This window comes from Ochotona curzoniae, unplaced genomic scaffold (assembly GCF_017591425.1).
Source record: "Ochotona curzoniae isolate NIBS_2020 unplaced genomic scaffold, NIBS_Ocur_1.0 scaffold_1852, whole genome shotgun sequence".
NCBI lineage: Eukaryota > Metazoa > Chordata > Mammalia > Lagomorpha > Ochotonidae > Ochotona > Ochotona curzoniae.
Genome location: NW_024467087.1, coordinates 49,385,427 through 49,402,553, shown reverse-complemented (window position 1 = coordinate 49,402,553; position 17,127 = coordinate 49,385,427). Strand labels below are relative to the sequence as shown.

The following is a 17,127-nucleotide window of genomic DNA, read 5'->3' as shown; positions in this document are numbered from 1 at the left end:
GGCCACAAGCAGGGAGCTGGATGGGAAGTGCAGCTGCCGGGATTAGAACCGGCACCCATATGGGATCCCAGCATGTTCAAGGGGAGGACTTTGCTGCTAGGCTACTGCCCCGGGCCCAATATTGAAGTTCTTAGTGAGATTCTATTTTAAAATTTTTCTTTGGAAAAGATTTTGCTGTCTAAAAAAATAATGAAAATGACTCATAGGTACTTACTTAAGGAACTCTTAGAACTGTATTAATTATTTCAGCTTACTTGGCAGATACTGTTGCCTTATTATTCTAAATCAATGACAGGAAGGAATTATATATTTTTAAAAGTCTTTAGCTGATTAGTTAGTTGGGTCATTCACCTTCAAGTACTTAATCAAAAAAGGACACGTAAGAGATAGTCCATTTCACTTTAACATTATGTCATGATAGTAGAAATTCTCTATATCACCATACTTTATTTTAGATACTTTTTAAAAATATGATTACAACTTTGGACTACCTAGACATGAAAAAAAAATATATAGCTTTAAAAAAGAAAATTATCAATTCCTTTTGTGTAGGTAGTTATCAATAGTAAAAGAACACTTTTCTTAAATTGGATATGATGGCTAAAGGAAATTCATTGAGTTAAGATCCTTAAGGGTATTTTAGCTAGCATGTTGATTAATATTTTTTTTTGTCTATTTAAATTTTTTTCTATTTTTTTTCTTCTTCTTATATATATTTTTTAATTACATTGTATTATGTGACACAGTTCTATATAGGCACTGGGATTCCCCCCATCCCTCTCCCAACCCTCCCCCCATGGTGGGCTCCCCCCCACCCCCATTGCGCAACCACAGTTCAGGTTTAGTTGAGATTCCTTCATTGCAAGCATACACCAAGCATAGAGTCCAGCATCTCATTGTCCGGTCAAGTTCAGCGGCTTCTTGGGGAGACCCTCCCCGGTCAATTGGGAGTTGGCTCTAAGTGGGACGGGGGCCAAAGATAAACCTTGCCATGCAATATCAGGTCTTTCATGGAATCTGTTTGGAATTTAATAATTTGTTTGAATTTTATAAGGTTCCAGGTTTAAGAAAATTGCTTATCCATTGGGAATGACCGCTTTAGGAGCAACTGTTTGCTACCCAGTTCAATCAGTAATAATTGCAAAGGTAAGTTTTTTCTGTATTATAACAACCTTTCCGTATTTGTTTTAACTTTCAGTGTGACAATATTCAAATGTCACACAGCATCTGCAACATTTAATTTTCAGAGACATGTAGTTGGTGGTATCATTTCTTATGCTGATATAATCACATTAGCATCTCAGCATGGTAAATGCCATTCTTAATTACATGATCATCACAAATAAATGGGATGATTTGTTTAAATATAATTCAACAATATAAATGCAGATTTGAGGATTAAGTTCAGAGACACTGAATTAGAATTTATGGGGAGAAATACTTCTCCATTGTTGAGCTATATAAAATTCAAATTTTAATTAAGAGAGAATTGCACCTGCTGACAGCTGTTCAGTTCAGCAAATTAACATCACGTAGGAAACACCCGGTTGATGCATTACAGAGTTTTTTGAAGGTAAAATAATCCACACACATATACAAACTCAGTTTGGAAACCACCTGCAATAAATAAACACCTACCATAAATGTTTGTTATACTTGTTTTGTCATTTTCTTGTGAGCTTACCTACAAATCCACAGATTCTCCTGGCTGCAACAGCTTTTGCTAACATTTTTAACACATATTAACATTGAAGAGCGCTGTGAGATATGCAGTTTTTCCCTCTTTTCTTACTCTCTTATCAACATTTAACATTTTCTTCTCACGCTCAAACCTGTATAAAGTGTTGCTAGAAGAGCTTTCTGTACTTGTATTCTCATTACTGTATCTCTTTAATTATTGATGTGGCTAAAATTGCCTATACAGTATTTTGAGAATGTCAAGGATATGTTGTACTATGTAGGTTATTAAGTGATGGAGCTATGCACCGTATAACAAAGGAAGACAACAGTACTCTTTAAATCTTGTTATAATTGAGAAAGTTGATAGATAAAATAATAAACTAATTTTAAAAATGGTTTCTTAACAATTTGCATAAGAGCCATTTAACAAGAGGTTTGTACCCAAACAAAGCTTTCTGCCCATTTTTAACTCACATCCATGTTTTCTCATTTGGCAGTTAGGACAGTGTGCCCCGAGAAGTTTCAGTGACTGTCTTGCCGGGGCGTAACTGGCTCCTTGCTTCCCTGTCCTTTATTATTCTTCCTAGTAGATGATGATGCCTGCTTCTTTTGAAATAAGTATTACAGAAAAGTTGAGGGGAAAAAAAGCAACTACTTACCTAAAATACCTTCATCCGTGCAATATCAGTCAATATTTGCTAGAATGTTCTAGACATGTTTCTGTTCATGTGTAAAGATAAAAAAATGGATGAATAAATAGGTGAGTATGAGACCATAGTATTATTTTATTTTTTGAAATAAAAGATTTTACTTTAACAAAAGGAAAAACAAAGATTTTTTTTTTAAAAAAAGAAGATTTATTTATCTTTATTGAAAGGTAGACTTACAGAGAGAAGGAGAGACAGAGAGAAAAATCTTCTGTCTGCTGGTTCACTCCCCAAGTGGCCCCAATGACTGGAGCTTAGCTGAACTGAAGCCAGGAGTCAGGGGCTTCTTCCAGGTCTCTCACATGAGTATGGGGTCCCAAGGCTTTGAGCTGTGCTCTACTGCTTTGTCAGGCTACAAGCATGGGGCTGGATGGGAACTGGAGCTGCCAGGACACAAAGTGGCACCCATATGGATTCTGGCATGTGCTAGGTGAGGATTTAGCTACTAAGCCCTTGCATCAGGCCCACAAAGGAATTATTGCACTTCAAGAAAAAGTTAATTCCAAAAATATCTTGTAGGATAAACAGTAATTGTTAAGTTTCTAATGTTAAAAACATCACTTTTGTTTAAACTATGTATATGAGTATCATGTGTAATATTTGGCCGGATAGAATATATAGAGTACATAGTTTCTTAACTCAAGATTCATGATGAAAAAAAGTCTGTGTTCACCCCCTCTCCCATCTAAAACTATATGAAAAATGTGTGTATTTGGTGGATACCTTCTACATCGTTAGGTGTAATAATAATCAACTGGAAACACTGAAGTAGGAAGTGATATAAAAATATATATAAATACATATTTTTCAAATGTATGTCCAAAATTTTATTTCAAACTAAAACAAATTTCTATTGACCCTTCTACATTTAGCTTTTCTTTTTTTTTTTTTTTATTCTTAGTTTCCATTTTACAATTTTGCAGGCATAGGGCTTCCTCCATCCTCCCGCATTCCCTTCTTTCCACCCACCTCCCCATTGTCCCCCGTGTTTTGTAGTAAAATAGTCTATCAGGTGTAGTCTTGACTCCAACTTTATGATTTTGTGTATTGGTCTTCTGATAGGAAGACTCAAAATATCTTTCTTACAGTGAGGGATAATTGTGATATATCTTCAATGATTTCCTATTTAGATTTCTTTAACATAGCCTGAACACTTAATAAGAAACAAACCCTTTCAGCTTTTTAAATATCTCCCAGTATTTCACAATTAACTTGGGTACCTCAAATTACACAGCATTTTTTTTTTTTTTTTAGCCATTGACTTTTGAGTCTTTACTTGGCATGTAATTTAACTTGCCTGAAAACAATTATGTTTTTAATTTTATGTTTAAATTATTTAATTACGAGCAAAACTGATATAGAGGCTTTGCACTTATTTTGGTAAGAAGACAAATTAACTTGTGAAAGTAGGAGTACCTTGGTGTATTGAAGAATACCTACTATGATTAATGTTGAGCACTCTGAGCATTAGTGATCATAATTTAAAAAAATATAGATTTGTTTAATCAGGGAACTCTCTTAAACAGATGTCAAGTAAGAGATTTTGCACTATATGTCTATATATTTTTTAAAAACTTTCAGTTGTTTTTTTAAAACATTTGTTTATTTGAAAGGCAGAGTTACAGAGAGAGAGAAAGAGAGATCTTCCATCTGCTGATTCATTCCCTAAACAGTCGCAGAGGCTAGCACTAGGCCAGACCGAAGCTATGAGCCAGACGAATCTTCTGAGTCTCTCATGTCGGAATTGGGGTACAAGCACTTGGGCCATCTTCCACTGCTTGCCCAGGTGCATTAGCTGGGAGCTGGATTGGAAGTGGAGCAGCCAGTTCACAAACTGGTGCCATAGGGGATGCCAGCATAGAAGGCAATAGTTTTAACCTCCTGTTCCAAAATTCCAGCCCATTTACGTGTGTATTTTGTAAGGAAAGGTCACATTGGTTTCAAGAGATTCTCCAGGGAATCTGATACAAAAAGGAACGTTAAGAATCTATATAATCCCAAAACTTTTTTTTTAATTCTTATTTTTCATAATGCAGTTCCATAGGCTCAGGGATTTCCACTTCCACCTCACCATCCCCTCTGTCCCCAACTGCTTTCCCCTCCCTATAGTATTACAATGGTGTAGTCACTCAGCAACACTCAGAAGTCCATCATCCTGTTTCTTAAGTGTGTCATGACATTGTAGGTAAAAAAATAAATGTCCAACTCTGGTTAGTCACGCTTTTGAAAATGTACTTCAAAATGGAAGTACTCCTTGCTTTTTATAATTTTCCTCATGGAGTTCTGCTATTAAATTACATAAAGAATAACAAATATTCTGCTTTTGAAAGGCTTGGTTTCTAAAAAAAATTATTAAACTTTGCTGGGAAGGAGCAGAAGTTTGTTATGGTGGCTTAAGATCATGGGATGCTCACATTCCATGTTGGAGTACTTGGTTTGCGTCCCAGCTCCTCCGGAAATGCTCTGGCTCCCAGCTTATACGCATCCTGTGGAGTATTGGAAGATGACTCAAGTATTCAGGTCTTTGCCACCAGAGACCACCAGATTGAGTTCCAGGCTCCTGACTTTGGTCTGGCCCAGCATTGCCTGTTGCAAGTCTATGAGAAGTGAAGCAGTGGATGGAAGATGTCTCTCTACCTTTCAAATAAGCAAATGAAGTAATTTCACTGAATAACATATAAGGGACAAGCCTTGTGGCATGCTAAGCCACCAGCTGTGATGCTGGCATCTTATTTAAATGCTGGTGTGAGTCCCGGCTAGCCGCTCCACTTCTGATCCAGCTGCCTGCTACTATGTCTGGGCAAGCAGTGCAAAATGGGCCAAGTTGCTGGACCCTTGTACCCATGTAGGACTCCTGGATGAAGTTCTTGCCTTTTGACTTTGGCCTAGAATAGCCCTGGCTATTGCAGCCATTGAGGAGTTGACTGGCAGAGGGAAGAATTCCCTGTCTCAATCTCTCTGTAACTTTGTCTTTCAAATAAGATAAATTAAAAAAAAAATTAAACTAAAAAAATACTTGGCAAACACTGGATATATTCAACATACACAACATGATGATCTGATATGTGCATATGTTGTGTAGATTACCACAATCCAAATAACAGCCATTACCCCCTGTGCTGTATAGTAGATTGTCAGAATTTGTTAGTTCTGTTTGTGCCCTTTAGTCAACTTGTCCTTGTTGTGCTAATGTTGTCCTCATCTGATCACCACCAGCACCTAGTAACCACTGTTTTACTTTCCACTTTTATTCAGGGAAATCAGCATCATGAGGTACTTGCACCCTCATGTGCGTTGTAATGTGTGTCACATTAGCTGAGATGGGAAACAACCTAAGTATTCATCATGGGTAAATGAATGCCTATATACAAAGGAATGTTGCTCTGCTAGAAAAAGAAGGAAACTACTGTGCCCTCAAAGATGAACATGAAGGATGTTCATCTAAACACAGAAAGGCAAATACTTTTTGACCTCATTTATATGTGAGGGGCATTTAAAAGAAATATGAGTATTTTATATATGTCATTTCTGGGTGAAGACTGTTGAAATGATATGTTCTGAAATCTAGAATTTAATGAGGTTTACAGATATCCTAGATTTGGAGGGAGTGGTGAGTAGGGCTTCCTATAAGCAGCATTTAGTTAAGTTCTGTTTTTTATCCACTCCACCACTCCTTGTGTTTTAACTGAACAATTTAGACTGTAACACTTAAGGCAGTTATTGATAGGTGGAGTCTTACTATTGTCAGTTGAATAACTGTTTTGTTTTATAATTGTAGTTCTTTCGTTTTCCTTTCTTACTGTCTTGATTTGTGGTTTCTGAGTTTTCTCTAGTGGTATGGTTTGATTACTTGCTTTCTACATTGGGGAAATCTATTATAGGTTATGTTGCAGAGTGCAAGAGAGATCACACCAGACCCAATTGAAGGACATTAGGAGGAGTCTTTATTTCCCAAACTTGGTGACAGCAGCTCTCACTGCACTCCAGGAGCCACTGTGCCATTCAGCAGAAGTCCGGGCTTTGTAAGCTTTTATCTTACAATGAGATGGAGAACTGTACAGAACAAAGTTTCCATGTATTCAATTACTAAATGCAGGAGGCAGGAAGGGAGCTACCAGAGTCCAAAGTTTTCTTGTGGTTAACTAGCCTAACCACGCACAATAGGAGGCAGGAGGGGGCAGGTGTGCGCCACTTCCACGCTGTCAGTTAAGTTGAATGGCAAGAGGAGGTAGGAAGGGCGAGGTTTGGAAAACTCTGTCCACTGTGAGTTAACCTGTCATGGGGCACTAACCAACAGATGGCTGGACCACATCACAGTTGTTGCTTTATGGTTACCATGAGACTTTTAAAAGACCTCTTTTGGCCATAATCAAGTATCTTAAATGTTAATATATTTTTAACGATTTATTTTTTTGGAAAGTCAGAAGGAGAGACAGAAATATCTCCCATCTTGCTGGTTCATTCCCCAAGTGGCCGTATCGGCCAGAGCTGAGCTGATCCAAAGCCAGGGGCCAGGAGCTTCCTCCAGGTCTCCCACGCGGATGCAGGGTTCCAAGGCTTTGGATTGTCCTCAACTGCTTTCCCAGGCCACAAGCAAGGAGCTGGAAGGGAAGTGGAGTAGCCAGGATACAAACTGGCATCCGTATGGGATCCTGGTGCATGCACGGTGAGGACTTTAGCCACTAGGCTATTGCACCTGGCCCATAAATATTATCTTAATCCTGACTAAAGATAGGGAAAGAGACAAAAACAAAAGCATAAAAATCCTAATAATAGCTGTATTTGTGATCCATTCTTTCCTGCCTTTTGAAGTTTTGAATTTACATTTGACCTGATTCAATATCACCTTTCGCTTGACATTTTAATGTTGTTATTTTTGTTTTCACAGAAAGATACAAATGGTTTATTCACCATGTTTATAATATTGAAGCATTCTGAAATTGTTTATATAGTTATTTTTGCCATTAAGGTTTCTACCTTCTTATATTTTCCTCTGTCTTGTTAACATCATTTTCTTTCATATTTCTTAATCACAGATCTGATGATGATAAGTTCTTCTTACTTTTGTTAGTCTAAAAACATCTTTTTTCTCTCCTTATCTGAAGGATAGGTTTACTGGACCAGTTTTTTTGGTTGACTTTTTCTTTCTTAAGTACTGTGAAAGTCTCTTGAGCTACAATTTTTTGCTAAAAAAAAAAATTTGCAGTTAAGGAAATTTTATTATTTGCTTCTTTTGCAGCTGTGGAGAGCTGGTCTTTTTCTATCATCTTCAAAGGTTTGATTATAATATATATTGGTGTAGACAGTTGAGTTGAATCTTATTTGTGACCCTTGACCATCCTGAACCTGAATACGTGTATCTTTTTCTAGGTTTGAAAAGTTTTCTATCATTATGTTTTGAATATGTGTGTTACTCCTTTGGCATTTTCAGTGACATTTTTAATCCCAATGTCTAAAACATTTTCCTTTTTTCATAGTTTACTGTATTTCCTGGAAGCCTTCTTCATTCCTCCTGAATCTTTTTTCTCCCCCACTGTGTATTTTCGAATAGCCTGTCTGCAAGCCCAGTGCTTCTTTGTTCTGCTTGATCTGTTGTTCTATTGATGCCTTCTACTGTGTGTTGAATTTCACTTGGCGTTCTCAGCCAGTGGGAGGATTTCTGCTGATTTCATTTAATTACTTCCATCTTTTTTCCTCAATCTATCTGTTGCAATGTATAAGCAGCTTGCCGTGTTCTCTTGACTTTTGTTGCATGTTCTAACAATGATTCCTTTGAAATCTTGATCATTTGGAAATTTTAGTCTCTAGCTTATTGTTTCCTGGCATCTTTTTTTTTTTAAAAAAAAAAAAAAAACTTTAGGTGTGGCTGTGTTTCGCTGATAGCATTTGTTAATTGTTAGTGTACAACATTACCTGAATGTGAAGGATGAGTTATAATCATTTGACTTCATTTGTGGCTATTGTACAAACTCTAAGCAATCTGTTTATATTCCTTGAACCTGTGGATACGTCTGCTATTTCAACACTGGATAGCACCCTAAGTTGTGATTTGTCCTAGGTCCACTGTTGTTAGGTTTATACTGATTCATCCTTGCAACACCACGTATACCTCCTATGCTGCTGGATTCCTATGGTGATGCTGGCTCCCGTCGCGGCTACTCCACTTTTAGTCCAGCTCTCTTCTAATGTTCCTGGGCAAGTAATGGAGGATGGCCTAAATGATTCAGCCCCTGCCACCCATGAGGGATACTTGGAATAAGCTTCTGGCTACCAGCCTAGCCCCAGCTATTGCAGCTGTATAAGGAGTGAACCAGTAGATGGAAGATGGGGTCCCCATTTCTGCCCCTTGTCTGTGGCCACAGACTGTCCACAACAATAGATCTCTCCAGGGTTGAATCTGTCCATTAGAATCAGTTCAGGGTTGGGCTTTAACAGCCCAGTACCTAATCCCAAGACATGGTTTTGTGACATTTTGCTGTCTAATGTCAGAGTGATAAAGGCACTCTGTGACCCACTAGACTAACCCAGCCTTGGTCACACTGACTCCCACATTTAGAGAGCCTTACAATGTCCTGGGTGTGTCCACCAAATTAGCTAGGTGGCAGCAGTGGCAGGTGCCCAAATGAGTCTTGACCCTGAGCTCAGGTTTCCTGAGGCTCCGTCCAGGAGCATCAGGTAGGGGCCGGAGGTCTGTGGGCTTTGTGCGGATGCTGGGTTTCAGCACTTTGGGCCCAGGTCTGAATTGCAAGGACTGTCTGAAATCCCTCTCATGACCTCTCCACAGGGCTGGAGTTCAGCTTTCCTTAAATGGTGAAAGGGTGGCAAAGACCACCTGGCTGTGAAAGCTCCAAATCTTTCCTCCATAGGTGTGGGCCTGGCAGCCAGGGTAGGGGGCCTCAGTCCAACTGAGTGTTTTCCTATACCAGCCTTGGCATGGGAATGTATTTCAGTCTCCCTCTCCCTGTCCTGCCCCTTGGAGCTGGGGGAGGGGTACCACAGGCAACTCTTTCCTGTTTTCTTCAGTGGGACTTTTCTTACTATTAAAGAAAGTTTAGGGCCCAGCGCGGTGGCGCAGTGGTTAAGGTCCTTGCCTTGCACGCCCGGGATCCCATATGGGCGCCGGTTCTATCCCGGCAGCCCCGCTTCCCTTCCAGCTCCCTGCCTGTGGCCCGGGAAAGCAGTCGAGGATGGCCCAAAAGCTTTGGGACCTTGCACCTGCGTGGGAGACCCGGAAGAGGCTCCTGGCTTCGGATCGGCATAGCACCGGCCGTTGCGCTCACTTGGGGAGTGAATCATCGGACGGAAGATCTTCCTCTCTGTCTCTCCTCTCTGTATATCTGCCTTTCCAATAAAAAAAATAATAAAAATAAATCTTTTAAAAAAAAAAAAAGAAAGTCTAAGGATTGGGGCCTATCAGGCTTGCGAAGTGGTTTGGTGTGTGTACAGTCATTCATCTTTCTGTCTCTGCAGAGAGGAAAGCCTTTTACTCAGCCACCATCATGATTCAGATCTCTAAGATTTTGCAATTTTCAATCCTGCCTTATTACAGTTGAAAAATAACTTTTAAGAACACTGGTTATAATTTTAAATTGGCATGTTATGATGTGTGAAATAAATTATTGACTTTTAGGTGTTTTTCTTTAGGCATCTAATTTTTTCATACAAAACTCAGAAGTGGTGCTTTGTGTGATATGATTCAGAGATTTAAATCTTTACTGGTGATTCTGACTTGAGTATTCCTATGGGTTTTAACCTTCGAACATATGTGTTACTTGACTCACTCTTTGTTTTAAATAGGTAACTGGGAAGAAGGCATATGCTACAAGCCAACAATTTTATGAAGCACTTAAAACATGGTGGACAAAAACAGATAAAAAAGAATCATTGCCGGAACCTAAAGCAAAAGCTAAGGTAGGGTTTAAATGACTCAAAAAGATAGACTTCGTGTTTGATTTGGATGGGGGTTGGCTAGTGATGGGGCTGCTTGGCACTGGTGAAGCACAGAATGTAAGGAGATGAAGAAATGGTAATGTTTTCATCTGCATATTTTTAAGGATATTTTGTTCTCTTAGTATGATGAGTTGCTTATTAGCGCAATTTTTCCCCCCTTACAAACAGCTAGAAAGGGCGGCTGAGACAGAAGCATCTGGAAAAACAGCTCCTGTCCTGAAACACTCGGTGCCTTTGTCAAGAGAACTTACTTCTGAAACCAAAACCAAATCAGACTTCACCTCAGGTTTGTTTGGAATAATTCAAGTGTTATTTCATTCACTTTTTCAATACTTTGATTGTATTCTGATTAGTAGTTTCAACTTATTTATGTGTGTTCTACATAAATGTTTTATCATTCTCACATCTGTAATTTTTGTTTCTGTTAAGTTTATGAAGTGCTTAGGTACAATTTTTAAATTTACCACATAGTTGATAATACAGGGCTTTCTGTGGGGGCGTTTAGATTAGCAGTGACAGGTTGATGGAGTGAAGCATTTAATACCACGTTATAAATGTGAACTATTGTGTTAGGCAGAGGAAAATGTGCCTTTCGGAGTTCTATCAATTTATAGGTGTGAGTCACATCTACAAAGGAAATCTCAGCCTCCACTTCTTAAGCTTTTTATCTGTCAGCCGGCTTGTCACTCTTGGTTTTCATCATCCATAGTTTTAGTCAGCTTAGTTGTCAGAGAACTTTCAGCATCAAATAATAGGGCCGAGCACAGTAGCCTGGCAGCTAAAGTCCTCGCTTTGAATGTGCTGAGATCCCAGATGGGCACCAGTTCTAACCATGGCCACCCCGCTTCCCATCCACTCTGCTTGTGGCCTGGGAAAGCAGTTGAGGACGGCCCAAAGCCTTGGGATCCTGCACCCACGTGGGAGACCTGGAAAAAGCTCCTGGCTCCTGGCTTTGGATTGGCTCAGCTCCAGCCTTTGTGACCGCTTGGGGAGTGAATCATTGGACAGAAGATCTTTCTCTCCGTCTGTCTTTCTTTCTGTATATCTGCCTTTCCTATATAAAACAAATAAATCTTTAGAAAAAATAGTACAAGTAGCATCAATTTTAATAACATAATTTTTTCTAATATTTGAAACAAGTAGTTAACTAGTAATTTGCAATTTGTAGGATCACATCATGATAATTTGAGTTTTCTAAGCAGATACTTACCATGGTTTTTTTTGCAATCAAAAGGAACATAACAGTATTTATACCATTTCACCAATATATTTACATAAACTCACATCACTTATTTGCATAAGTTTGTCCATCTGTGTGATATGAGTGACACAGTGCATTATTTTATCTTATTGCAAAGGAGATATGACCAATTTAGGTGTGTGGAATTAAGGAATGATGGTGCCATCTGCCCTGTATAGAGACTATTCTGTTGTCCTCAGTGTATCATGGTACTCAGTTCTCATCCAAAGACGGAAAAAAAAAAAAAAAAACAAGCTGTGATGTAGTGATAATTATTTCCATTTTATACTGAAGGAACTGAAACGCTAGGAGCTTAAGTAACTTGCCCCAAATCATGTACCTTGTGAATAGTAATGCTGTGTTAAGAGCCTAGATTTTCTTGACACCAAAGTTCGACTTGTTTCAATTGTACCTAAGTTAGCTCATTTAAAACTAGTATTATACCTCTGTTTTCAGCTTCCTTCCCTTCCTCTTTATCTTATAAACATTATCATTGATTTTAAAAATTAGAGTTGTACCGTTTTCTTCGGTCATTTCACTTTTAAGATCAGTTACACAGATTTTGGACTTTAAGATCATAATATATCTGGTCAGTTTTCGAAATGTCAGTTCCCCTTTCTCTTTGTGAAGATGAAGCCGACTGCAGCTTGAGTTTCACTGTGATCGTCCCGGGATTGTATCTTGTCCTTACTCATGTGCGTTACGGAGCCCTTTGCTGACTTCTCTTGAGTGACCAAAAGCATTCTAAAAAGAGAAAGTCTTTATCATGACTTTTCCTAATGCTGATACTCTTCCAAAATTCTATATCCTAATACCAACACATTGGAAACTACGTTTTCAATATATGGAATTTTGGCGGGCATAAGGAGTCCATCTACAACAATGTATCATCTAGAATTAATATCCTAGCCTTGGGATTCACCTTCTCTTTATTTCTATGACCTGGGAAATAATACGAATTACAAGTACAGGTTTTTGAAGACTTGAATCTAATCCCAGACTCAAAACTTGCTAGTTGTGATACCTGAGGCACGTTATCTAATACTGAAGCCTCAGTTTCCTTATCCATAAATGGGGGGATAATAATAGTTCACGTGGTTCTTTGATGATTGAATGGATGCATTTAAAGCACTGTGTGCAACGTATAGTAGACACGAACTTTTCAGTTAGTATTGAGAGATACCATTATTGGGACGAGGCTTGTGGTGTAGCATGTAAAGCTGCTGTCTGCGATGCTACATCCCATATGGGCTCCAGGTTAAGACCCGGCTGCTCTGCTTCTCATCCACCTTCGTGCTATTGCACCTGGGAGAGCAGCCCGAGTGCTCGCATCCCTCCACTCATGCGGGAGACCTGGATAAGCTCCTGGCGCCTGGTTTCCTAGCCCAGCCCTAGTTGTGCGGCCATTCGAGCGGTGAACTAGCAAAGGGAAGGTTGATCTCTCTCTCTGCCCTCTCTTCTCCTGACTCCTGGCTTCCCATTGGCTCAGCTCCAGCTGTCGCGGCTGTCTGGGGAGTGAAGCAGTAGATACAAAATCTCTCCCCCTCCCTTCCTTTGCTCTCTTCTCTTTTCCTCTTCGGTTTTTCCTTCTGTCTCAGTGAATCTGCCTCTCAAATAAAAGTAAATCAATCTCTTAAAAAAAAAAAAAAGGAAAAACATAGTACCTGAAGTTGAGGACTCATTTGATAAGTTTAACAGCAGACTGTATAAAGGACAGCACAGAATGAATTAACGAAGCCCACAGCAAATCAGTAAAGACAAAAAAGTAACCAAATTAAAGTATGGAAAGAATAGAAGGAGCAGAGCAGTGTGAGAACATACTTTGCAATCGCTCATGTCACTGAAGTGTGTGTTACTCTGAAGGTAAATGCTAAATATCATCTTAATTTTATATACAACACACAGAAGTAGAATTTCTAATAATCCTGAATTCACTCAGCAATCTCTTAGTGATCTGTGCCATCTTTTATATCTGACTTACTCGAAAAACCAGGGAGATGATGTAGAAACTAAATATCAGTAACAGATACAGATGAGACAGTAACAGTAATCTATTGTTGTCTTGAACTTGAAACCTCTTTGTTTGCTGTTTGTTCAAACACCAGCTTTTTAGAAACTCTGCCAATGAAGTTTAGGCACAGAATACATTTTTGTGAGATGATAAAACTATGAAAAGTACAAAGAAAAAATCCATCATTGTAGTTAGGCCATTAAGATTCAAAATGTTTTGTTATTTTTATTATCTTTAAATTATTTTATTTTAATTTTTTAAGATTGATTTATTTTATCGAAAAGGCAGATTCACAGAGAGAAGGAGACAGAAAGATCTTCCATCCACTGGTTCAGTCGTCAAATGGCTGCAATGGCTGGAGCTGAGCCTATCCAAAGCCAGGAGCCAGGAGTCTCTTCCGGGTATCCCACACAGGTGCAGGGTCCCAAGGCTTTGGGCCGTCCTCGACTGCTCTCCCAGGCTACAAGCAGGGAGCTGGATGGGAAGTGGGGCTGCCAGGATACCATGAACCGGCGCCCATATGGGATCCCGGAGTGTGCGAGGCGAGGACTTTAGCCGCTAGGCTATTGTGTCTGGCTCAGTAGCTCATCTTTGGGGAGAATTGGAGATCCCCAGGTCAAGCAGTGAAGAAATTTCCAAGATGATAGGTGTAATCCCTAATGACTCTGAAGAGCATGAAAGGAAGTTAGCTTTGTGTGTTTTTTTAAAAAAAAAAAGGACAGAAATCGAAGACAGACCAAGTCTAAAGTGATTCTAAACCAAAGGGTTCTCGCTTACTGGCAATTTTTTGTGTTTTTTTCAAAATTTGCATACTTAATCTCTGTTCAATAATTATAAATTTGAATCCCCTGAGGCAAGACCTCCAAAGCTCGTGGATTTTTCAAAAACCACAGACAATTCTAATGCATATTCCTCTAGTTACTGATCTCTGGTCTAAGTAGAGACAAATTAAAATCTTGAAGTCCTTTATGGAATCTTAGGAATGGAGATCTGAAGGCAAAAGACCTTTCCAATCTAGGAAATTTGAGTGAATAGAATTTTTAAATCAATTTTAGACACGAATATAAATTAAGAAAGGGAGTATAAGTGCGAGAGACGACTTAGTTCATGAATATTTTAAGCGGCTTTTTAAAAAAAGCTTTGTACATTAAGACATATAAGATCGGGCCTGGCGTGGTAGCCTCGCAGCTGAAGTCCTTACCTTGCACACGCCAGGGTTCTTAAGGTTGCCAGTGCTAATGCCAGTGGCCCTACTTTCCACTTAGCTCCCTGCCTGTGGCCTGGGAAAGCAGTCGAGGACGGCCCAAAGCCTTGGGACCCTGTACCCGTGTGGGAGACTCCGGGCTCCTGGCTTTGGATTGGCACAGCTCCAGCCGTTGTGGTCACTTGGGAAGTGAATCATCAGGTGGAAGATCTTCCTCTCTGCATCTCCTTCTCTCTATATATGTGTGACTTTTCAATTAAAACAAATAATTTTTTAAAAAGACGTATAAAATTATTTGTCAGATAGATACTATGTCTACTTGATACAATAGCTATTTCTTACATTTTTCAGATGTATTGAGCACTGGCTTCCACCAGGTGGCGGTAAAGATACGTTTGAGTAAAGAAACTGGGAATAACTCAACCACTAAAAGATTGTTAACCACCCTCCCTTCAGGCGCACCGGCTCATGCTCATATGTCTAAGATCCCTTCCCAGGATGTTTTAATAAATCAGCGTATTTTCATAAATAAAATAAATAGTAACGCTTGAGCTTCCTTAAATATATTAAGCAACAATATTTAACGATAGATATAATAAGTACCATAATGTTCATGTAGTAGCTTACGTAAATATTTTGAGAAATAAAGACAATCTCTATCATTCTAGTTAAGAAATCACATGAATTGTAACATGGATTCCTCAAACTTCTCGTGTTAAAAACCATTGTCTTATGGAGAACTGACTTATTATAAGGAGTGAATATCTGATCTAGTTAATGTTTTTAAGCTACACTTGGCAATAATTATATAATGTCACACTTTATATCATGTTTCTGAATAGATATGAATCATTCATGTGTTTTTCTTTATTTTTCATTATAAAGGTGAAAATGAAATTAATTAATTTAATTTCCATAGAAGAATTTAGAAAAGATTGTCTCTCACTTTTAACAAAATCAGTTTGAAGTAAATATACTTTGTTCAAAGATTTATTTATTTTTATTAGGGAGGCAGATTTACAGGAAGAATGAAAGACAGAAAAAAGGATCTTCCATCCATTGGCTTCCTCCCCAAATGGCTACACTGGCCAGAGCTGAGCCAATCCGAAGCCAGGAGCCAGGAACCTCTTCCAGGTCTCCCACGTGGGTGCAGGTCCCAAGGCTTTGGGCCGTCCTCGACTGCTTTCCCAGGCCACAGGCAGGGAGCTGGATGGGAAGTGGAGCAGCTGGGACGTGAATTGGTACCTCTAAGGGATCCTGGTGTTTGAAGAGGGAGAATTAAGCAGTTGAGCCATTGTGCCAGACCCAAAACAAATGCGATTTTTAAAATCATTTAAAATGGAAACAAATCTCAGGAAAAAGAGTTGTCTCTTTGCTAGCTTGCCTTTCTCCAAGCATTGTGTGTGACTCTGCCTGTATAGAGTTACACTTCGTACCTCAGATAGCTATAGGAGATGACTACACTCACGCCATTGTACTCGGGAGCCTGAGTAAAGCTGGACAAGCTGAAGTTCAGACCCGAGGGCGCTGCTTATCAACTGAATGACATTAGTTATCTCTCGATTCAAGTTTCCTTATGTGTGAAACAGAGATATTAAGATAGCTTCTCCTCATGGTGGCATTGTAAGATGATGTGTGAAAATAAGTTTGCATTTTGCCTGGCAGACAGTAAGCTGGCTGTCGGGAGCAACACTGAGCTGCACGCTGCCAATCCAGGAGTGCATTTCTGCTCTCTGTGTTTCACAGTCCTAAGCCTCAATTGCCTTATTTTTTAAAGCTTTATTTATTAGTTTTATTGGAAAGGATATACTGAGAGAAGGAGAGACAAAGATCTTCCATCTGCTGGTTCACTCCCCAAGCGGCTGCAATGGCTGGAGCTGAGCCAGTCCGAAGCCAGGAGCCAGAGTTGCTTCCAGGTCTTGCATGCAGGTGCAGGGTCCCAAAGCTTTGGGCTGTCCTCAACTGCTTTCCCGGGCCACAGGCAGGGAGCTGGATGGGAATTGGGGCTGCTGGGATTCGAACTGGTGCCCTTATGGAATCCTAGCACTTGCAAGGCAAGGACTTTAGCTGCTAGGCTACTGCACTGGACCCCCTCAATTCCCTTTTAGTCGCCCTTCTTGAAGTAGTCTTTTTACTTGGCCTCTGGGATGTCACTTGCTCTTGACTTCCTTTTCCCACAAACTGATTTTCATTCTTTGTCATCTTTGTTGTAGTCTGATGTTTTAATCTCAAAATTTTGAATAATCCCAAGGACTCCTTCCTTGGACTTCTCCCTCTGATTCTCGATGATTCCGTATCGTTCTATAAATTAAATATGTGGTTTAGTACTGCAAAA

General features: G+C 39.4%; 1 protein-coding gene across 1 annotated transcript in view; it reads left to right on the top strand.

Moving 5' to 3' along the window:
• The window catches only part of APOOL (apolipoprotein O like), an 82,852-nt gene that overhangs the window by 63,535 nt on the left and 2,190 nt on the right, over positions 1–17,127 (top strand). Inside the window, exons 6-8 of the mRNA XM_040999699.1 lie at positions 1,055–1,146; positions 10,185–10,298; positions 10,506–10,623. Of these exons, the coding sequence (XP_040855633.1) occupies positions 1,055–1,146; positions 10,185–10,298; positions 10,506–10,623 (324 nt within the window). The remainder of the gene's footprint in view (positions 1–1,054; positions 1,147–10,184; positions 10,299–10,505; positions 10,624–17,127) is intronic.